The sequence below is a fragment of the Lissotriton helveticus genome, chromosome 9, assembly GCF_964261635.1.
Source record: "Lissotriton helveticus chromosome 9, aLisHel1.1, whole genome shotgun sequence".
Lineage (NCBI taxonomy): Eukaryota > Metazoa > Chordata > Amphibia > Caudata > Salamandridae > Lissotriton > Lissotriton helveticus.
In genome coordinates this window covers 134,661,366-134,685,386 of record NC_136070.1, presented here as the reverse complement: position 1 = coordinate 134,685,386, position 24,021 = coordinate 134,661,366, and the positions used below count along the sequence as shown (strand labels likewise).

The following is a 24,021-nucleotide window of genomic DNA, read 5'->3' as shown; positions in this document are numbered from 1 at the left end:
TTTTTGGAGGGCAGTTAACGCCCCTTTCCTCTTTGACAGTCATAAGGCTCGTATTAAGACGGTGATTACCGAAGAGGAATGGGTGGGACACTTTTCAACTTTATATAGCTCGCAGGATGCTCCTTGCTCGACTAACGTTTTTAAATATGTGAACAGTGCAATGGGTGAGGAAAAGTTGGTGATATCCCTGGAGGAAGTTTTAATCGGATTAAATGCAACTAAGGGTGGAAAGGCTGCTGGCCCAGATGGGATCCCTGCAGATTTATATAAAGCAAACATGGAGATTTGGGGTCCCATGTTGGTACAGCTTTTTAATGCCGCCCTAGCCAATGGCCTGCATTCATCCTGGTTTACCTCAATAATCGTGCCGATTTACAAGAAGGGCGAGAGACAAAATTGTGCATGTTATAGGCCAATCTCCCTTCTTGATTCATCTGTAAAAATTCTCGGTAGAATAATTTTGGGAAGACTCCAGAACTGGGCTGAGGAAAATGACATTTTGAGTGACCTACAGTACGGCTTCCAGAAAGGTTTGGGAACCGTGGAACAATGCCTAAACTTAATGATTATCCAACAAAAATATACTAGGGTTAAAGGGGAACGGTTATATTTTACGTTTGTTGATTTGTCTTCGGCATTTGATTGTGTATCGCATACTAAATTGTGGGATATTTTGCAAGGGTTAGGCGTCGACGATGCCATAATTTGTTTCCTGAGAGATTTATACTCAGGTGCCACCGCATCAGTTCGATATGGCCGCGGGGGAGAATGTACTAGAAGATTTGGAGTGGGTCGCGGAGTACGCCAGGGCTGCGTTCTGGCCCCGTTCCTATTTCTTCTTTATATTAATGGACTTGAACATCGTCTCCTGCAAGAGTGCAGGGACATGCCTAGAGTGGGGAAGAGGTTGATCCCTGCGCTCATGTATGCGGACGATGCCGTTCTAATGGCTCGAACCCCCTTGGCCTTACAGAAACTGTTAGTATCCTTTGAAAAGTTCATGTTGTGTTTAGACTTGAAAATTAACTGTGGTAAAACATACTCCATGAACTGCGGCACAAAATCTGGTAAAAAGTCGAAAAGTATGTTTTTAAATAACGTTCCCTCGGAAAATATTTCGTTTTTTCCCTATTTGGGTATTTTGTTTCATGAACGGGGGGGATGGTTAAGTGCCATAAAGGCCAGAACTCTTTTGTTCCAAAAAACCATAATGGCCGTTAAGACTTTCTTGAAAAAGCTGGGGAAAAAAACAATAAAAGAAATCTTGACCATATATAATGCCACATGTACATCCGTAGCCCTCTATGGTGCGGGACTTTGGGGCTTTTCTAATATTGACCCACTACAAAATGTTGAAAACAAATTTATATGGGATGTTTTATCTGTACCGCAGAGTGTATCAACTTACATTTGCCATGTGGAGTTGGGTCAACCTTATTTATCAGATTTAATAAGAATACAGCCCATTCTCTTGTGGCACAGGGTATGGACTACTAATGAATGTGTAGTTAACCGGGCTGTGATACAGGATATTTTGAACATGGAAAATACGGCCAATGTCGAATGGTTAGCATATATTAAGCAATTTATGTTTGATATTGGACACTGTGAATATTATGAGGATCCATTATCTATGGGAACTATACCCAGAAGATCTTTGAAAAAACTGAGCCTGGAATACCTCAAGGATAAGAGAAGAAGAGCAGAAGCCAGTAAAAAGACAGTTGCTTTGCATAACCTGATACTGACTGGAGTAAAAATACAGCCCTATTTGACCCTGTTGATGTCAAATCACGATCGATTTCTTTTAACCCGCTTTAGATTGAATCTTGTTTTTAGACTTCTGTCCTTCCCAAAGATGAATTTATGGTTGCAGACTTTATCAACCTCCCCTGTGATGATTCCTCGTCCCAATCTGACATTCACATTTTATTCTGTTGTAAATTTTATACCATTCCTCGCCGAAAATTTTTAATCCCCTTTCTCAAAGACATGAATTTAAAAAGATGTCGTTTAGCTTTCCTAGAATGTCAGAGAATGGATACTGTTTTTACTGTTGTGGTTCTTTTAAACTATTTTAAACATGTTTTGAAATTAAGGAAAACTATTAGTGTAAATGAAATATAATGAGTATGTGTATTTTTAGTTAGCTTCTTTATATAGTATGTTGTTCATGTTGTTACTTTCATGGTTAATGATTTTAGCCGAATAAAGTACTTTCTGATTCTGAGTTGCCTATTGAACTGCACCCACGTTCACTTCAAGTATCCCAGCAAGATTAGCTCTTTGACTATAGACATTGCTTTGCATTAGACCCGAGCCACACAACATTGTTGTGTTACAACTGTGAGCCTACTCTTTTGCTCATGCATCAGCCAGCCAACATCATTATCAAGTTGTCCATCCGAATCTCAACCTGAATCCTCTCCAAAGGGGAAGAAATGCGATTGTGGCTCAGCAAACTGATCTCAATTGTACCACTTTTACGGTAATAATTCTCTCCTTATAACAACAGAGGCCACTGATAGTTGTGAATCCACGCAGACACAAGTGTCAGCCACCAATATGGTCTGAAACAAGACGTCTGAAAAGTAAGTCCTTGGACTATCATCACCATAGAATACGCTGCACCAGGGCAGGGGCTATCCAGAACTGGGTACACACATCTAAATGCCATTGAAGGGAACTCCTGCAGAGACTGACCTGGCTCGACAGGGACATTGTTTTTTTTTTTTTAAGTTTTTATTGAAAATTAACAGAAACAATAACAAGTTACACAAGGCAAGAAAAATTGGAAATACAGCCATGAGTCCATGTACTTGGCGCTTTAGCATTATAACGTGCATAACACAGTCGCGATGTTTCGAGGGGGGGGGGGCAGCAAGGAAACCAGTAGTAATACAAGTTAATTAATAGTCGGAATGTCAATCAGGGAGACAAAGTATCATCAGGAGACAAATCTTGAGGGGGAGTGCATATATTACCACGGTATACATTCCATTGTGACCAGATTCTGCCCCACTTCCTGGGCCTTCCACGCGACAAATACACAGTCTTCTCGCGAAACATGCACCAGTCCACATTCTCTGCCCACAATGTTACCGTCAGAGGCCTACGGGAGCCCCAGAGCTGTGCAATGTCTCTTTTGGTGATCATATTACCAAGGGTCGCCCAGGTGATCTGTGCCGTATTGTAGTCATTGGGCTCCCCGACATTCAGGAGGCAGCACCTGGCCTCGGGCAGTAGCGCCACCCCGGTGACCCTCTCCATGACGACATGAACACGGGACCAAAACTCGACCACCTCCGGGCATTCCTATAAAATGTGGAGGAAGGTACCAGTCATACCGCAACCACGCTTACACAAATCATCAGAAGAGTAACCCATGCGCACCAGACTCGGGCCAGTGACATACACACGGTGAAGGATCTTAAGTTGAACAAATCTAAGGCGTGCGGGTATGGCAACTTCTTTTGGCGAGGACAGAGCGGACTGCCAGTCCTCATCATCTAATTCTAGACCGTCGGCAATCCACGAGGCCCTCAGGCGCACGAGCAGGTCAGCCCTGTTGTAGATCAGCTTCTTGTAAATTAATGAAATAGTGCTGTCAGGCACATATGCATCCAGAATACGATCCTCAAGGGGTGAGGATTCAGGGATATCTGTACCCACCGCAAAGAGCGACAGGAGGGCATGTCGGACTTGAGCGTATCTGAAGAATTCTCTGTCCCCAAGTTCATATTCCGTCTTAAGCGCCTCGAAAGTCTTAACATTGCCTTTAGACCAAAGATCCCCCACCTTAGTGATTCCAATCATATCCCATTTGTCAAATCCTTTCGTTCGCCATAGGTTACCCAGACATTCAGAGTCATACAAGGGGGTCGCGCGAGTGACTCTATCCTTCCATCCCAAGGCCGCATTCGCATCGTGCCACACACGTACAGCGACTCCAGTGGGTCCAGTCAGTGCCGTACAGAGCCTCCTGGAATACAGCACCCTATTGAAGTTTCCTCCGGCAGAAGGTGTTTATCCATTGCGAAGGCGGGGGCGGGACCGGGAACATACATTGCGTGTTTGACCGCACTTAGTTGGGAGGCCCAGTAATAGCGCCTGATGTCGGGAAGGGCGATGCCACCGTCGTACCACAGAAGCGTGAGCTTAGACAGAGCAACGCGTGCACGGCCATCCCAAATCAGTTTCCGTTGCAAACTCTCCACCTCCCGAAAGTAACGAGAGGGAACGGGGTCAAACGAGTTCTGGAGCGCATACAAAAATCTAGGCAGCGACATCATTTTAAAGAGAGCCGCACGACCAAGCGGTGACAGTGGCAAATGACTTCAGCGTGTAACATCTAGCTTCAGCCGTTGAACAGGGGGCAGCAAGTTGTGCTCATAGCGAACAGTGGGGTCCAAAGAGACATATATCCCCAAGTACTTAAAACCGGTCTCCGTTACTTGAATCGGAAATCTACGGGGCAATGGGGGGAGACCACCAGCCAAAATGTAGACACAGGATTTAGTCCAATTAATAACAAGACCCGAGTTCTTCCCAAAGGAGGTAAGAACATCGAAGAGTACGTTTAAGGATTTATGAGGGGAAGTTAGGTAGAGGAGAATGTCGTCTGCGTACAGCGAGACACGATCCTCGAAATCGGGAGCCCACCGAATGCCCTTTATAGAAGGCTCCCAACGGAGCCACTCCGCCAACGGTTCCAGTGCGAGGGCGAAGAGCAATGGAGACAGCGGGCAGCCCTGCCAAGTACCGCGTCCGAGTGCGAAGACACCGGACGCCTTCCCATTAACCACCACCTGGGCAAGGGGCATCTCATAAAGAAGTTTCACCCAAGCGATGAACACGGGGCGAATCCAAATTTCGAGAGGGCCGCCCAAAGATAGGGCCATTCGATAGTGTCGAAAGCCATAGTAGCATCAAGAGAAGCTAAAATGGCCGACTCAGGGAGAGTCCCAGCCTTCGCGAGAACTCCGTGAAGTCTCCGAAGATTAAGGGCAGTATTCCGATGAGGAATGAACCCTGACTGGTCCGGATGGACCAAGTCACCGATCACCTTAATCAAGCGATTAGCTAACAATTTAGCTAGAATTTTGGGTTCGGCATTAAGCAAAGATATAGGTCTATACGAGGCACAGCGATCCCGTGGCTTACCCTCCTTGTGAATTACCACAATAGTGGCGAGTCGCTGATCAGCGGGAAGGGAACCCGAGTCCAGGGCCTCAAGGAACATATCCTTCAGGTGGGGCGCCATTTTGTCGGGTCGCAGTTTATAAAGTTCGATGGGTAATCCATTGGGGTCCATTGCCTTGCCTGAGCGGAGGGAACGTATGGCCCCCGCTATTTCGTCCGCCGTAAGGGGTGCATCTAGGAGGTCTCTGTCATCGTCGGAAAGGCAGGGCAACGCAATGTCACGAAGCAACAACCAGGAGTCTTCCTCGTCCCTATCGCAGACAGAGGCATACACCGTTTGAAAGTGGTCTACAAAGCACTCAACAATCCCAACAGGGTCAGTGACACACTCACCATCAGCCTCTCAATCACGGGGACAACGCGGTTCACTCTTTCTTTCTTGTCCAGCCACGCAATCAATTTACCGGCCTTGTCACCCACATCATACATCCTGCCCTGTTGCTCCCTATTCATCATCTCAGCCGCGTCAGTGACAACGGACCTATAATCGGCTTGTTTCAGACTGAGAGAATGCATTTTCAAAAGCGTCACTCCTGAATCAAGGTCACTCTCTAGTGCAGTTATCTCAGTTTCTAGGCGCACCAGAGCCACATTTTTAGCCTTTTTGGCAGCAGCAATCAGTGAAAGAGAATGTCCACGAATGACAGTCTTAAAAGCTTCCCACAAAGATACAGAAGAAGAAACAGACCCACACATTATCGTTGAAGTAGTGATCCATGGCTTTGACAAGTTCAGAACGGGTTTTCGGGTCACGAAAGTACCAGGGGTTAATAGGAGCCCCTCTGCCCACACTACCACTGCACCCACTGCAAGCCGAAGCCACAAGGGGGAGTGATCAGAAATACCCCTGGGAAAGTGGCGAACCTCACTGATAGAGGAGGATTGGGCCGATGGCATTAAGAAATAGTCTAACCTAGAGAGACTACCATGTGCCCCGGAATGCAAGGTATACTGGAGCTGTGTAGGGTGCATCAACCGCCAGCTATCTACGAGCCCAAAGGTCTCAAGGAAATCGCTCAACCACATATGGGATCTAGCCAAGTCCCTGGGGGGAAAACGATCAGCAGTACCAGAGACAACGGAGTTAAAATCCCCTCCGATGATAAGAAGACCCTCAGGCAGCCCCAATAGGACCCTACCCAAATCGGCATACGTGGCGGCCTGTAGGCCCGGGGGGATATATACCGTGAGTATGGACAGTGTCTTCCCTTCCCATCTACCCGTGAACGCAGCATAGCGCCCTCTATCATCAAGTATAACTTCATCAATTTCGAGGGGGAGAGAAGACCGACTAAGAATGCCGACCCCCCTGGAGCCAGAGGTGAAACCGGAGTGAGCAACTAGGCGGTATCCACGTCTGTTCATGGCTCGACACGTATTCCCTATAAGATGCGTCTCCTGTAGAAGAACCACATCGGGTGAATGGCGCCTAAGAAACTGCAACACCACCCCTCGCTTTATCCTGTCTCCCAGCCCATTAACATTCCATGACAACCTACTATAAAAATATAAAACATGCCAGGAAGAACAGTCTCACCCAACAACTCACGGAGGCGGGTAATTGCCCAAGGGAGTTGTTCAAAATATTACAGAGTTTCGTAAAGCCTACAGCTTGTGAGAGCCCCGATGAATTCTCTCAGATCCTCTGTGATGAGATTTCAGTGTTCTTTGAAAACAAAATAAATCTTATTTACGATAAAATAATGGCCTCTAGTAGTGTTGGGAACAAGGACTTGCCCCCATCTAATTCATCCATACAAAACGAAAACCAACTGTTATCCTTCCTGGCAATCTGTGACACAGACCTTTCCCTTCTTATCAGCCACATAAAATCTGGATCCCCCAATGACTTCCTTCCTGCTAAAATGGTTGCCCCTCTGATCACCCTTTTAGGACCTCCTATTCAGTCTGTGATAAACATCTCACTTAGAGAAGGACAGGTCCCTATGGAATGGAAGAAAGCGGTGGTGAACCCAATAAGGAAAAAAGCGGCATTCCCATGGACAGATCTTTCGAATCTTCGGCCCATCTCCCTCCTGCCATACATCGGTAAAATGACCGAGAAGCACGTGAACACCCACCTATCCAAACATATCGAAGCAACGGGAGGCCTGGACTATTCACAATCTGGGTTCAGGCCCAATCACAGCACCGAATCAGCCCTCCTAACAGTGACCGACAACATCAGGATGACGCTGGATGGAGGGGGGTCCATGATTCTGGTGCTGTTGGATCTATCCGCTGCTTTCGATACGGTGTCACATGAGGTGCTTCTCGGTCGTCTGAGGGAGGTGGGACTGGGGGGTGTGGCCCTGTCCTGGATGGAGAGCTTTCTCTCAGGCCGCTCTCAAGAAGTCAGGTTGGGCCCCTACAAATCCATCTCTAGGGAGCTCACCAAGGGAGTGCCACAGGGCTCATGCCTAAGCCCCACATTATTTAATGTGTATGTGGCCCCCTTGGCTGACTTAGTAAGATCTTTTGGGTTCACCCCGGTGTCGTATGCGGACGACACACAACTTCTGTTCCCTTTTAAGACCTTCACGCCTGCACTAAAAAAATCATTTGCAGACGGAATGAGGGCAGTATCAGAATGGATGGCTAGGAACTGCCTACAATGCAATGTAGGAAAAACTGAAGTTGTGTTGTTTGGGGAAGCAACGATACTGTGGTCCCCTGAGTGGTGGCCTCTGGAACTGGGGCCTGTCCCCAGCCCTAAACGGACCGTTAAAAACTTGGGGGTGCTATTAGATCAAGCACTAACATTTAAAGATCATGTGGACCAAGTGGCCGGCACCTGCTTTCGTGTCATTGGTTTGCTGAGAAGGGTCTTTCCATACCTACCCGACAGCCATAGGAAGACACTGGTCCAGGCGTTAGTCATCAGTAGATTGGACTATTGCAACGGTCTTCTCTTGTCAGCGAATGAAGAACATCTTAACAAATTTCAGATAGTCCAAAATACTGCGGCGAGGCTTGTCCTGAATGCTCCACCTAGGACTCCCTCCCGCCCTTTGCTGACTAGACTTCACTGGCTCCCAGTGCGGCAACGCATTAAGTTTAAAATCCTAACTACAATTCACAAATGTCTGTCAGGTACGGGTCCCAAGTATCTGAAAGAAAACTTCTTACCCTATGTTCCTGGACGTTCTTTACGTTCCAGCAATTTGCAGTTAATACAGGTACCCAGAATTAAAAGATCTAGACAGGGAGGCCGTGCCCTCGCCCATATGGGACCTGTCCTCTGGAACTCACTGCCTCATATGCTGGGACAAATCACTAATCATTTAACCTTCCGAAAGTCCCTTAAAACCCATCTATTCACAAACATGTAACTAACTTAAATCAGAAGTCTATTAAATCCCTCTGACCATGGACCAGCATAAGCTATATTCTTCTAAAGGCACAAGCGCGGAGATACCCCTTCGGGGGTCGAGTCAGGCGCTATATAAGAATATAAATAAAATAAATAATAAATGATAGTAGTCTCAACTCACCAGCCCCCATCCCCAAGGAGAAGCAGAGCGCCCCACACACGGAACCCGAAGAAAGAGACAGTTAGAGAAAACATTTGGATGCCTTGTGAACGAAAACAACAACACCCCCCCACACCCCCAACTTAAGCCCATTACAACACCCCCCACCCTGCACCCCTGCGTTAGACTCGAAATCCACCCCAACTTGCAGTGTGCCTGTCGCCCCAAGAAGAAACTAATCTACACAAAGAACCCCAGAGGAGGAAGAGACCCCTTCACCCCCGCCACCCTCAGACCAATCCAAAGGAAGGACTAAAGAATCATTGTCCAAACTCAGCTGGTTAAGTCGGAAAGTTCAGACATCGGGATCCACAAGCTACTCCTGCTCCGGCGAGCGACCGTCGGCGCCGCCGGGGTGCATAGTACTATCGTCTCTTTTTGGCAAGGAATCAAGCCAGTCCCTGACACTGTCCGGGCGATCGAAGAAAAACGTTTGTTCCCCGTACTCAATACAAAGTAAGGTCGGAAACAGCATGGCGAACTTGAGGCCCAAGTCCCGTAGACGTCTCTTGACACCCTGGAAGCCCATTCTTTGCCTCTGAACAAACGGGGTAAAGTCCGGGTAAAAGTTCACGGTGGCATTCTCGAATTTCACAGGGCCCTTGTCCCGAGAACCTTGCAGGATGGCATCTCTATCCCTGAAATGGAATAGTCTAGCAATGATAGGTCTCGGGGGGGCACCCGGCTGGGCCTTCCCGTCAGGGATTCGATGTGCACGCTCGACCGCAAAGAATTTAGTAAGTCCGGCTGGAGCAAGATAGTTGGAGACCCGATCTTCCACCAGGAGGTTGGTTGCAGAGGCCTCGGGATCTTCAGGGACCCCAATAATGCGCACGTTATTGCGACGGGACCTGTTTTCATAATCCTCCAGACGACGGGCCAGCACATCCCGGGAAGAACGCAGATTCCCGATCTCGGTCTGAACGTCCGTTACATCAGTGGTCAGGCTGGAAGTCTTCAGATCTAACGCCTTGACTCTCTCATTAGTCTTTGCCAGGTCCGCTCTTATCAGCGTAACATCCACGGCCACCATGTCGATCTTGGAGGCAAGAGCCTCATATTGCTGCCCCATGGCGGTATCCATACTGGTGATAGCGCTCATTACATCTTGCAGCGACACTCCTGGTGTCGTACCGGAGGCTGCCTTAGGGTCATCAGGCGTGCGGCCAGCAGTACTGGGGGACCCCTTCAACTGAGAGTAATGATCCATGATGTTCGTCTGGGTCTGTCCCCCTCGATGAGGCGTCTTGATCTTACGTCTCTCCGTCTCGGGTTTGGTGGCCATATTGGAGAAAGGACCCCGTGGGGGCCCACGCGACCTGGTGAAAATGGCCGCTCGGAATGTGGTCAAAAACAGTGAAACCGGCCAAAATCAACGTAAATGCCGATAGTGCGGGGTAAAAGGCGAGACACCAGGAGGACACACCACGTTGTGAGGGCACCAGACAGGGCCAAGGGTAGATCCAAGCAGCGTGTTAGCCAATCCTCGCTGGGAGTAGGAAAGCGAAACTAAAAGTTAGGCAGGGGATCCGTGGAGGAGAGACCCCTCCGGCCGTTGTTGTTCAACTACTCCCCGGCTGGCAAAGTAACCAAAGCCCCGGTCTGGTCTCGGGGCAGGCCGCAAAGTTCGAGACGGCATAAAAGTGGATCCCAACGTCCGATCTCAATTCTTCAAAGAATGTTGGGATCGGCAAGAGTTCGTCTTCAAAGGCCCATCTTCTAAATCAGGATGTAGGAAGGATATGTGCGAAGGGTGGTGCGGGTCTCGGGAGCCCTCTGCTCACACGACCATCTTGGATGCCCGCGAAGCTCCTCCTTCGACAGGGACATTGTTAAGGCCCTGAGGTGCAATAGTCTTAGACAAACTAAGCTTTCTACAATGTGCTTGGTTGGAATTTCAAAACAAGATGCTGAATATGCTGGATTTCTAACTAGAGGAAACACTAGCTCTCAGATAACATTCAGGACCGCAACAGTAAACTTCACCTGCTGGGCTAGAATTAGAAACTACTGCCCACGGTTAATGAAAACTCCTCAGCTGTGCAAAAGGAAACTGTAGTTCAACAATGCCTGGTAACTTCCTCTGGAGATCCTGTGGGAAGTAGACATCCTGGGGAGCTAAGAGCACCATTCAATCTTAATGCTAAAGTTCCTAAGGATACAGGAGGCCCTTATAAAAAAAATGTGCTTTTCCAGAAGTAGAGATCAAAGATCATGAATCGGATGTAAATCTACCCCTTTTTCTTGGAACTATAAAACATCTGGAGTAGCTACCCCTTCTTTCTGAGGGGAACTCAATTCTTTCAACATTTTTTGCAATATTATTGTGACCTCGACATGGTAATGAATGAATGGGAAAAGGAGGTGGAAGAGGGGGTAGTTGTGTTCTGAAAATAGGGGAAGGCACCCATCCCCCAATAGCCACGGGCTGTAACATTTCAATATCAGGTCCTTGAAGAAGTTGTGGCACTGAAGGAGTGAACCAGAAATAGAGCCATTAAGGCTCCCTTAAAAGGCACATGCCTGCTCTTGTGACGACCAATGAGGCACAAACCGTTAGTAGGATGGCTTAGGATACAACCTGGCTCTAAAGAGGCAGACCACTCTACTTTAGACCTCTTCTTGTAGTATTTACATCACCTATCTAGAAAGAATGAGCACCTGTTTTTTGTGGTGCTGTTACAGAGATTCCTCAGTATGTGGTGGTGGGATGGAATCAAAGACAGAAAAAGTCTTCCCTAGAAGGCGCCCCAGTTGGTACTGTGGATTCCTCCTTCAGTGAGGCCATGAAAATAAAATCTACTGTTTCTCTGAAGCAATTTAGGGCTCATGAAGGCACAGATTGTATCCATGCGCACCTCATGGTCAAAGCCCGCGCACCACAGGCAACATGAATGTAGGTGAGTCACAAATATAAGCCTTTGACAATAAAGCTTAAACCATGAGACATTTGTGTGGAAAACTCGACAAAAGAATTTGCAGTTGGCCAAGCAACAGTGATATCTGGTGCCGGGTGACATCACAGTGCTGAACATGTCAATGTACCCAGCAGTCTAGAAAGAATGTTAATTTAAGTAATATCTGCAGGCCTTCAACCCCCCGGGTATTGGGGCGGCCGAGCACTTTGCCAGGGCCGGTTGTGGTTCCCAGTCCGGCCCTGAATATGTGGGAAAGAGTATCTATTATAATCTAGATACAGAATATAAGAAATGTTATGCATCATTTGTCTTAAAATACAGTAAGAATAATTTCCAAATAAATGTAACAAAACCCTCTATTACTATTAAATATGCAGCGCTGCAAGACTGCCTATCGATAGCTTTGCATTTTAGATTAACACTCAAATCACTGACAAAGATCATGGTTACAGTTATACTGTACTCAAACCCTCTACTAGAAAAGAGACATCTAAAGGGAATAGGAAAATAAAGGGACATGGACAATGACTTTTTGAATTATGTGCGCAACCCGCATAACACCCATGTTTTCTTTCTACACAAAAGATGGTTAAATCTTACCTGTAAAGCATTTAGCCCAAACACACATTTTGTAGCCTTATCAAATATTTTCTCCACCAGAACAAAATTAACTTACTTGAAATGACATTATTATCCAGGAGACTGGCCGGGGTTACTGCTTCTTGCATTGCTGTACTGTTCACCGTCTTGCTTGCCACAGGACTGACTTTCACTATGAAGATGTAAGGACCATCGTGCCAGGTCTTCATCACAGCATTCATTGTCTGTAAAGCAAAGATGGCAGAATGTGGCAAGTGAAGCAGAGAACAGATGGCTGGATATGCTGGAATTCACCTCACACATTTCCAACCTCAAACTGTAGTTCTGGAACTCACCACTGAACTACTTCCACTCACATATCTTGCCCTGCTACAAATTAGATACAAAGATATTTCAAAAACTATACAACAGAACTATTTTTAACCAAAAAAAAGAAATTGTGTGTAATTGCAATAAACAATACATATTGTGACATATCATGCTTCAAAAGCAAAAATCGCATGGTATGGGCTAACAATGATTTCTGGTCTAAAGCTACTCTGTACTCTACTACTCATTTTATTTATTCCATAGAGTATAAAACACTATGGCCCTGATTATGAGTGGGTCATTGTTTTCTGACTCCTGCACAAACTCCTGTTTTCTTAGGGGTCGGAGTGTTATTTAACGCACCCAGTAATCACTGAGTATGATAAATATCTCACCCTTCATTACATTTGAGCTTGTCGGAATGTAGTAGGAGAAAAGTACACTGAATTTTCCGTACCATACAGATTTTGGTCCGTTAAGCATAGAAATACATGTTACTCCCAAACACATGAGTGCCCACATCCCAATACTTAATTGCTAAATGCTAGGTTGGTATGGGTGTGTGACTAAAGGAAGACACTCAGTATACATCCTAGTGTTTGAATAGGTTCCTCACTCTTTGGGTGTCACAAAAAATGCAAGTGGTAGGTGTAAGGTGACAAATCGACACGTGTAAGTTTAAAGATCATGAACATTAGACCATTTAACTTTTTTCTCCATGAAGAAACAAATTTCTTGTACAGAAATCCACTTCCTCACCTACATCTAAAGTCTAAGTTGTGCTCAAGGACCCAGTAGTGGGTTTTATAAAAATTACCCTTTATTGTTTACACTGCTGTAAATCGTGTACAACATGACTAGGGAATTTTCTCTGTTTCGCAGGATGACTGTTTTGTAAGAGTTCAGACAACTGGATGTTAGCTTAGAGCACTGTTTTTTTTGTCTAGAAGGTTAGGCCGGAGGTTCTGCTGGTCCTTTCAAGATCCTGACAATACAGCCTAATGTACTTCTAGTCCATAGTTCCCCTTACTTCATACTGAAAGGATACTCCTCCAGGGCATGGGAGGGACACTCCCAGCACCTTTGAGCATCCTGGACAGAAAATCATGCCCATGCCCATGTCTGGCTCCTATCCGTAACCAGGTATATATCAACATCAGAGGTACAGGACTGGATGGTGAGGGTATTATTAAGAAGGTGGAATTTGTAATAAAAGTACAATTGTCACATCGGTGTGTCACTTGCATTTACATCATTGTTCCAACAGTCTTCCTCCAGAACAAAGAAACATATAAAAAAGGAAGTCTGCATAAAGAACAGGGTTAAAATAGCCAAAAAGATCTTAACCAAGGCTCAGTCACTATTGAGAGCTGACTAAGATCTTTGCGGCCAGCACACAATATTTATAAAAAGCATGTTCAGTAGGCTATGTAGCAATCTTGCAATTGACGCCAAAAATCAAAAACTGGGTTTGGCTTGTTAACTGTGTTAAACAGTTAATTTTATATTTATTGTTTTCTTAAGTTTAATAACAAGGAGCACGACAAACATAGTCACGTGGAAGCATTCTCCATTTCTGCCAGTCAATGGCCACAGAGGCACAGCACATAAAATGTAAACCATAAGTAGATATCAGGAATATCCAGTTGCCCAAAAACCACCAGGAATTTGTAAAGTAATAATCTATGTCTATGGTTCAAGGACAGGGAGCCAGTTTGAGTGCAACAGTATTTCCAAAGAGTGGCGGTCATGGGCAGTCCTAGCTACCCGAGGGTGAGACACTAAGCTATAAAACTTTGAGACCCACTGAGCAATGTCCGGTGACGGGATGAGCTGTAACAAGGGGAGGAATTTAGCTGGCTCATGTGGGAACTCTGGCTGAGGGTTAAACAGTTAAAGAACTCCATATCAAACGTAGGCATACAACACAGGCATTTCATAGGAACAATCATTCATATCTGTTGTTCCTGTATCTTTGTTGGAAATGCCTTAAAGTATACTGTCCAGTGATGAGGGTTGAACATGTTCTTTAGTTTCTAGTTGCATGGTGTTAATCAACAAGTCCCAGTTTATTATTGCTTTTACCCCATGATTGATTTTTATCAGGTTTGCTGTGCTTATGTACTACATTTGTCCATGAACCATCTTTGTATGCCCTGAAAATATTTATCTTGCTACAACCTACATTTCAACACATTTTAACCCCGGTAAGAGGGCACACAGTGGCAAGGGGATGGGCTGGTGAACAGTTCCATGCATGAAGGGCAGGGGCACAATCGAGCTAGCACCCTAGGTTTCACATGAATGGCCTCAACTCTGCCATACAGGTGATGTGCATTTAATGATCTCCTCTCTAAGGTGCACAAATCACATTTGAAGCAAGCAAAGAAAAACACACATTCCCAAATCACACTAAAAGTACTTACCGGTTTCTCTGACTGATCTGGCAACACAGAAATATGTGTTGCATTCTCTGCATCTTTCAATCCCTTGAAAAAATAAAGCAAAGTTATGGTAAGTGTTTCGTCCATGCTAATTAGGCAGAGGTAGGTGGCTGCACTAACTCATGATTACCTGCTGTTTCTCCGAAGTAAGGGCTGCCGGGTGGACAAACTCCTTGTAGTACTCCTTAAATAAAGAGAGAGATAGGGAGACAAAGGTAAATTAGAAAACCTCCTAGACAGCATCAGTTGTCAAATTGAACCAAGATACAAAGTTTTTACCCTATATCCATAATGTTTATACAGAGACGCATAGTGCGCTGTACTAATTATTACTTTTCTGGATATTGTGGGATGGCGGGCATGATTGAGGAGAGGCAAAGACTCAAATGAGTCATGATGCTCTTCTCTTTTCCTCAACAATGTTAATAAATAGCATATTCTATTCTTTGTGTTTCCATATATGGGTTATGGTTTATCCCATGGCATTTTTTCAGGTGTGCTTATTTTATCAAAAGTTATTTTTACCAAATGTGCTTTGATATTAAACTTTAATTTGATCTTTGCACTGTATTAATAAATGTTTGAATGCATGTTTATTTGTACAGTTGCTCCAAATAAAATGCGTTTGTGTGCCACATCTATGTTCACTGTCCTGGAACAGAATATATATTTCACTGAAAAACGTAGGTCAAGAGAAATTATTGTTTCCTCTGCTCATATCACTATAATGTATGTTTACAAACCTCTGACATTCCATCACAAACACACTTAACGCCTTAACTACGGGCGTTGTAAAGGGTGGGCGGGGCTCCATCGGCCGTTGGCAGACGGCAGCACTAGGGAGGTAGTGCTCCCGTCGTCCAACGGCCGACGGCAGCACGCAAGGGGTTGGTTACAAGGTAAAACCTAAATACCACTATAAATGCCCAGCTATGGTTCGGTACAAGCACAATGACTCAACCCTGCCAACACTACCAAACTGGGGTGGCGTAGTGGGGAAAAGAACGAAGAATGTAACCCAGATCTTTTGACTGGGGGAGAATGTTTGCATTGTCAGCATTCTGTCCCTCATGTATTTGCTGTAACACTACCTGCACAGCACATTGGTTGAGAAAGCAGTAGTATTAAGTGTTCAGAGTGCAGCCGCAGTAAATAATACATCGGATAGGGATCTGGCTTGGAGAACTACTGTGCTCTGTTAAAGTTAAACAGTATTTTCTCAGCTTTTGGAGGTGGGGGAATCGATATGTCTCACCCTGCTAATGGCAGTGTGTAGAGCTTAATGGCCATGCATATTCTGATCTGAGACAGTCGGAATGTGAGCCACTGTACTGGCTGAATAACACCAGCTTTCTCCAGCTTCTTCAACTCCAGATCTGATAACTAGTGGTTGTGGAAAGAGACCCACATGTGCTGAAGCACCAAAGGCTGAATAATATGGCATATACCTTTGTTCTTGTGAATATCCTTTATTACTCCATGGAAAGGTCTTCTCCTTCAGATTGGCTGCATGTCCTTGTTGATGCTGCAAGTCATGTGTGCCGAGAGCCTGTCTCTATGACAAAGAGGGGGGATTGTACTGTACTTCCTCTGAGCAAATGATACATTCGAAAATCCCTCAAGTGGGAGCATTTCTGGGCTTCATATGCCAGCATCTACCCTGGTAAAGACTCTAAAATAACAATTCTTTTTGTTTTATCTCATCAAAGACCATAATCTAAGCTGGGGTGTGTGAAGATTTAAAATAATTGTTTGAAGTATTAAACATGCTTACAGCAATAACACCTACAAACTGTACATTAATATACAGTAAAAGTTTCTATACTTCTACAATCTCTACCAACTATGTCCAAAATATTCGACTAAAGATGTAAATGTGAGTTTAAGAGTGGCAGCTTGGATTGTATTGATATGATATTAGTCAATATTATGCGTTTAATGCCTATATTCCATGTCTTGGAGCTTTGCATGTGCAGGGGCTATCTTTATGAAGGAAAGCAAACATATTTGCTTCAGAATACTGACTATTAACCAACTTTTCTGCAAGGAATTAGAATTCCGTAACCAACTAAAAACCTGGATTTACAACCTTCCAGACATAGTTGCCAGAGCACTAGTGTGAGTCCGGCCTCGATCAATTCAAGCAGTAATGGCAACTTTGACATCAGGTTGACCTCTTATTGGCGCCAAGATGCTCCCTGGAGCGATTGTTGCGCGGTATAAATGGGCTATCATATCATATCATATCAAGAGCAAACAAGCCTTTTTGAAGGCCCAGACACGCTGTACATATCAGAATGCTTTTATGCACAGAAATGGATCTTGACTTTTACTGAAGGTGACAAAGGTTACATACCTTGAGAAGAATAAACCTCAGCAACCTCAACCCTTTTGTGAGGTCACTTCTGTTGCTAACTTAGAGATTTGTTAACAGGGGCCGGTGTAAGAACTCCAGGACACGGTAATGCAGAAGTAGGTACACTTTATTGGAGCAAGCCGGTACGTCCTACGGCTTCTGTAGCTGCCTTCAACTGCCACCCACACCCCATCATTCTAGAATCTGTACAGAACCTGTGGTATCCTGTTACCGAGGAACCAGTAACCAAGATACCACATCTCCCTTCTTTACACAAGTGAAACCCAAACTTTATTTATTTTAAATGCAAAGAACCATTGCACCTAAATCATCAGTCCTACAGGAGGTGCAACTTCCATGGTATAACTTTACATAAAGATACAACACCTAGAAATGCTAACGAAAAGGTTTTTACAAATACTAACAAAATAAGCTAGAATACCAACAAAAAGTGTTTTCAAAAGGTAACCAGATGAGCTGGTTAGAACAATTAAAGGATGTCCAAGTTGAATACAAGGCCTAACATAGATTCACATTCTCAAATGTCAATAATTGCACCCAATCCTTATCCTTAATAAACAAGCACTGGCGTTGCCAATAGGTCTCGCAGTAGGAAAGTTGGAGCTATTGGTTTTGTAAATGACACATGTTATATTTATGTGTTGGTTTTGAAAATCGCGAAACTAATAGTTTTGTCATTTACAATGCCAATACTTTTTTACACATGAACATTCAGAGTTGCACAAAGTTTAGAGTTAAAGCAAAAAGATGGTTAAATCAGCACTAAAATAAAATACCTATAACAAGGGAGAGAACAACACGAGTGGTGGGGGAACGCACGCACGGAGACAAAGTGAAAATCACCAACACGTACCTGTTAATGCAGAGAGGCCGACAAAAATATGCATTTGTTTAGCATATGCGTTTAAAATACTATTTGCCTTCTTATTATCTCGAAGTTAACATTGGCCCTGAAGGTAGGCTGAAAGCTAGTTTTTATTCTTGACCTTTAAAAGTTGGGAGGCGAGTTATTTGGCTTTGTAATGCGAACCCGGTTTAAATTTTTAACGGCAAGGGGTGCAACACAAGAATGTTCTGGACAGGCACAGCCCACACCGGCCTTTGTCATCGCGGAAATGGCGACAAAGAAGGGCAGGATGGGTGCTTGATAGCAGCAGAATGGCTGCAAAGGGCACCTCATTATCCGATGCTCAGTTTAATCGCCTGGCGCCAAGCCTGCCTCACATGCCGGTGATATGCTAGGACTGTTCTGAATACCAAAGGCGGGATCCGACCGAGCAGTATTAAACTTTTTCGTTTCCTCGCAATTACTCACTGAAATGTACATTTTGCAGCAAGATGAACACATGTACATTCAGAGTTGCACAAAGTTTAGAGTTAAAGCAAAAAGATGGTTAAATCAGCACTAAAATAAAATACCTATAACAAGGGAGAGAACAACACGAGTGGTGGGGGAACGCACGCCTGTATAAATAAAAACAAGCAAAAGCAAATGGTGGGGGCCTGAAGGAGGAGGGGGTGCGAGGGATGAGTGAGGATGGGGTAGCAAGGGAAGGAACACGGCCTGGGAGGTGCTGGAGCTGAAAGTACGGCCGGCCGGCCATCCAAGAATAATTAGGGGAGGAGAAGCCGAGAAGCCGCAGAGCGCACGCTGGGCGAAGCCCTTTGATGTGCTGCGAAGATGAGCGGCCGGGAAACTGAAAGTACGGCCGATTGGAGAGAGGGAGGCTGATGCGCGTGCTTGTTTGGTCACGTGGTTCACGTGAACTTCAAGAAAACCGCAGCAGAAAGCCCTTGGTTTGACGAGGATTTTGGCTACTTGAATTCTCGCTCCCTCAATGCGCTTGCGTGCATTGTAGGTCACGAGACCTAAAAAGAATTACATGAGAAAACTTGTAAATCTCTTGGGTAAGGCCACTGGTGTGTCCTTGCATGTAATTGTCACACCACCAGACTGGTCAGCCGATTGTAACAAACACTCACTGGCTGCACCTTCCTTCAAAGCAGAAACAGGTACAACAGCATTTCCTGTATTAGTATTTGTCACTTCTTCCCACACCCATTCCATAGATATTGATGCATCAATTCTTTTGGCATTTTCCTAACCCAGAATCCTATTGCACTTTGCCATCCAACTGTGATGCAACACATTTTGTCACTCAATTTTGCTGACTTAGAATATGCTTCAATTACTTGAATTGGTACGGAAAACTTGCTTTGACCCTTTTTAGGTCTCGACCTGCCAATGCGCTTGCGCATTGCTGGCAAGACATATAGAGGGCCACCAGCAAATCCTACCAAGAGGTTTTGGAGTGCGGATTCTGCCCAATGCATGTGAGGCATTCAAGCGTGAAGCTTCGCCAGCGCACTCGGCCTCACTTCTCACTCACACCCCGTATGCTCGTTCCCTCCCACCCTTCCAACTTCAAAGCAACGTCGCTCCCCTGCTCCCCCGCCACGCATCACTTCCTGCTCCCTCTCTTACTTTTGTTATCGCTCACACCCCATATGCTCGTTCCCTCCCACTCTTACAATTTCAAAGGAACGCCGCTCCCCTGCTCCCCCGCCTCCCTTGCCACGCAATGCCGAGAGCTTGTTATTCTATAACCCTAGCTTGCAGCGTTACAAGCATGTGCTTACACAACTCGAGGTACTTGCAAATACATACAGTTCAACAGTTTATTCGATGTCTGTGCCATTCCAGAGCTCCCACCCGTACTCCGCTGTCCGAGCCATTCCGCCCCCCTCTCCCCCACCCGCACTCTACTGTCCGTACATTGTTGTTTTTTAACATTCCGCACCCCTCTCCTCCTGCCCGCACTACGCTGTCCCTGCATTGTGGTTTTTGGGTGAGTGTCCTTTAAGTGTTTGTGTTTTTTTTTAGCATTTATGTATTTAAACCATGTTCTACAGCAGCGCAAATGCAGTGCAGCTTGGCTGAAATTAAAAACAGCTTTCAGCCAGCATCCCCGCTGCTGTACAACATGGCTGAAATAACATTGACAAAGGCAATAGATCTTGCACAGGCAGGATCTTTCTGCTTCGCTAATGCTTGTTCTGCTTGTTTTTATTTAAAAGCACCCGCTGCGACATCACACTTTAAATATTATATTTTTGTTTACAGTGCTTCAAATTTAATAAGGCGGTTGTGCGCCTTTCTTTTGCGCTCAGTGGCTCGCCTACGTACACTTTTACAACTTTTTTTCCCCCAACAGTGCGCCATGCTGCACCTTAACTTTAATAATGGCGCTTCATCTTGAACAACTTTAACTATGGCAGCCGCGCACCTTTCTTTAGTTGTGCACAGCTCGCCTTAAAAAAAAACTGAAATGGAAATTAAGTCATCACAAACAAAGCATTACTGCTTCCTGCCGCCATCTTTGTTCTCCAGTGTCAAAGAAGCCATGTCCGGGATAAAAGCACAACGTTGTAAACCAGTTTATTTGCTTTTCCGCCATCTCTTTCAAAACTGTTCACACTTCACAATAACTTACAGCTGAAAGTAGCATTGATTCTGGGCAACTATCTGTGCCTACCAGCTGTACAGCACATCCCTGCAACATTTTTGTTTCCAACAGCGTGCCATGCAGCGCTGTAACTTTAATAATGTCGCTTCATCTTGAACAACTTTAAATATGGCGAGCGTGCGCTTTTCTTTAGTTGTACGCAGATCGCCATAACGCTTTACTGCTTCCTGCCATCATCTTTCTTCTCCAGCTTCACCGGAGCCAGGTCGGGATAGAAACATCATTTGCAACAGCAATAGCTTTACCTTTTCCACTGCGACACCTATTGCATTGCAAATGTTTTTTTTTTTCATGGTGTCCACTGGTTTATTTTTCCTGGGATTTAGTACTTGATGCTTTCTTCTTTATTGTTTTGAACCCCAACTTTACTCTCACCTAATGTCCTGGATTTAAATATACATCCTTCGTATCCATGTTACTTATCAAAATACGATTGATAGACTTCTTGCAATTTCCTCAAATTGGATCTCACCACAGCAGGGGACCATTTCCCACAAACCCTCATTATGTTCCACACAATATTGTTGTTAGAATTGGGGATCTCTAGTAGGCAGAGGTAGGTACCTTTGTCCAAATAGGGACCCTTGCTTCAAGTCAGGGTAAGGGGGATACACACTTTAGATAACCCCTGCTCACCCCCTTGGTAGCTTGACACGAGCAGACGGGCTTATCCCAAAGGCAATGTGTAAAGTATTTGTACCAGCACACACGGTAACACAGTAAAAGCACCACAAAAGGACACCACATTAGTTTAGAAAAATAAAGTATCTTTATCTAAACTCAACAAGACCAAAATGGCAAAAATCCAACATACAAGTATTAGGAAAATGACTTTAAAAAGCTTTTAAGCAACTGTGTCCATAGAAAACAACCTGTAGTTGCAACAAAATTCCGATGGCCAATAGCTGCAGAGATGAAAAGCATTGAAAACACAAAGAGATGCATCCGTTCCTGAGACCATGTGGAGGCGATGCAACAGTTTTGCTGCACGCAGGAGAATTGATGTGTCGTGTCCGGTCTGTAGGGGGAAGTGATGTGTCGATTCCAAGACGATTCTGGTCTGCGGGTGATGCGTTGGGATAACTTGCAGCACCGGTACGACGCGTCGAAATCCGGTATGCATTGGCGATCGATGCGGGGGCGTCGAGCGGCACTGCCTTTGTTTCTTAAGTCGTGACCCCTTGATGCATCGCTTCTAGCAGCGGCGACAGGCGCTGCGTCGGTTTTGGCAGCGGGGCGGCGATGCGTGGAGAATCTTTTCGCACCACAGTGCTGCGTCAGAAAAACTGACGCAAGAAGAGCGATGCGTTGATTTTCTTGTAGTTGCGTTGCTTCTTGAGCTCACAACAGCAGACACAACCTCCAGGGGCCCAAAACAGTCACAGGTGCCTCCTGGCCGGTCAGAACTTCCAGCAAGGAAGTTCAGGGGAGCTGGGGTGAAGTCTTTGTATCCCTGACACTTCAAAACTGGGGGCACGCTCTACTCAAGCCCTTGAAGATCTTCTTCAAGCAGAGGACACAGCACAGTCCTTCTACTTTCCTTGGCAGAAAGAGCTACTGCAGGCCAAACCCAGACACACAGCGAAGGGGCAGGACTTCTCAGTTTCTCCAGCTCTTCCCCTTGGCAAAGGTTCCTCTTGATTCCAAAAGTAGTCTAAAGTTGTGGGGTCTGAGCCCCTCTTTTTATACAGCAAATTACTTTGTTCTCTTTTGTAACAACAATTTACACAGGGAGCACTTGCACTTTGACACTGATCAGCAGTGGCAAAGTGCCCAAAGCATCTAAGCCAGCAAAAAAGAAATCCAGCACAGCATAAAAAATACAGGAGGTAGAGGCAAAAAGTCTGGGGAAACCACGTCAAAGAGGCCAAGTCTAACAATTGTCCTTAGTGAATGGTTCCCCAACTCTCAGAATCCTAAATGGGCTGTAACCTGTACCAGTGGGTGTTATTCTATATGCCCAAATAGTGCTATGGAGTGCCTTTTCCCAATCCTTACCAGCATTTATGGAAGCACTAATGCTACCCATGGTAACTCTGTTAGAGCATTCTACAATGCCATTACCAGCTGGATGATTAACAGGTGTTTTCTTCCCACTTATACCCTTCCTGCTTAGGAATCCTTCAAATCTGTCTGAAACAAATTGGGGACTATTATCACTGAGGATGGACTGAGCAGTACCTTCCTGCAAAAACAAATTCTCAAGGAAATTTACCACGCACTAGCTGCCACAACTGTCAGTTACTTCCACCTCGGGCCATTTAGAATAGTTGTCGACAGCAACTATAACATGTTTGTGTTCTCCCTTGTCATCCAAAATGGGACCCAACAAATCTATGCTTAATTCCTCCCAGGGACGCTCAGGAGTCTGTCTGCATCTTAAAGTTGGTCTTAACATATGTTGTGCTTTGTCTGAATTGGTACACATTGTACACTGTTTTACGAACCTCTCAATATCAGCATCCATATCTGCCCACCAATATAGTGATTTGACACTCTTTTTCAATTTGAAAATACCCAGATGTCCCTCATGATTTATCTCTAGCACCCTTACCCTTAAACTCGTTGAAACCACCAATCTCTCACCCCTGAAAAAATAGTTGTCATTGACAGACAACTCATCCTTGATTTCCAATACTGCTCTCAACTCCTCTTGTAACTCACTCTTACCAGGCCATCCTTTAACAATACATTTCGACACATTGCAAAGCATGGAGTCTTCGCTGTATTCGAGATCCCATTCCTCCTTCAGAATTGCATTGTTTTTCTCTCTGATTAAAGCCGCTCTAAAATCTTCCCAATCCTCCTCAATTACATCACTACACAGTAAAGGAGATCTACTTAAGTAATCAGCTACTTGATTCCTTTTCCCTGGTAGATACTCCACTTCATTCATAAATACAAGCAATTTTAAAGTTATCTTTGCAATTCTTTGAGTAGCTTTAACTATTCCTTTAAAAGTCAATACTTTCACCAAGGGTTTGTGGTCAGAGCGCAGGGTGAATTGGGACACCCAAACATATTGCCTGAATTTCTCCATGGCCCAAACCGTGGCTAACATTTCCTTTTCTATAACACAAAATTTCTCTTCCGCCGGAGGTAGAGATCGAG

At 45.0% G+C, this 24,021-nt stretch overlaps 1 protein-coding gene across 2 annotated transcripts in view; it reads right to left on the bottom strand.

Moving 5' to 3' along the window:
• TMEM87A (transmembrane protein 87A) overlaps positions 1-24,021 on the bottom strand; it is a 213,071-nt gene that overhangs the window by 122,049 nt on the left and 67,001 nt on the right. For both annotated transcript variants that reach the window (XM_078659633.1, XM_078659634.1), the window contains exons 5-7: positions 15,137-15,190; positions 14,989-15,051; positions 12,330-12,477 (exon numbers count right to left, since the gene is read on the bottom strand). In XM_078659633.1, coding sequence (XP_078515759.1) covers positions 12,330-12,477; positions 14,989-15,051; positions 15,137-15,190 — 265 coding nt within the window. The remainder of the gene's footprint in view (positions 1-12,329; positions 12,478-14,988; positions 15,052-15,136; positions 15,191-24,021) is intronic.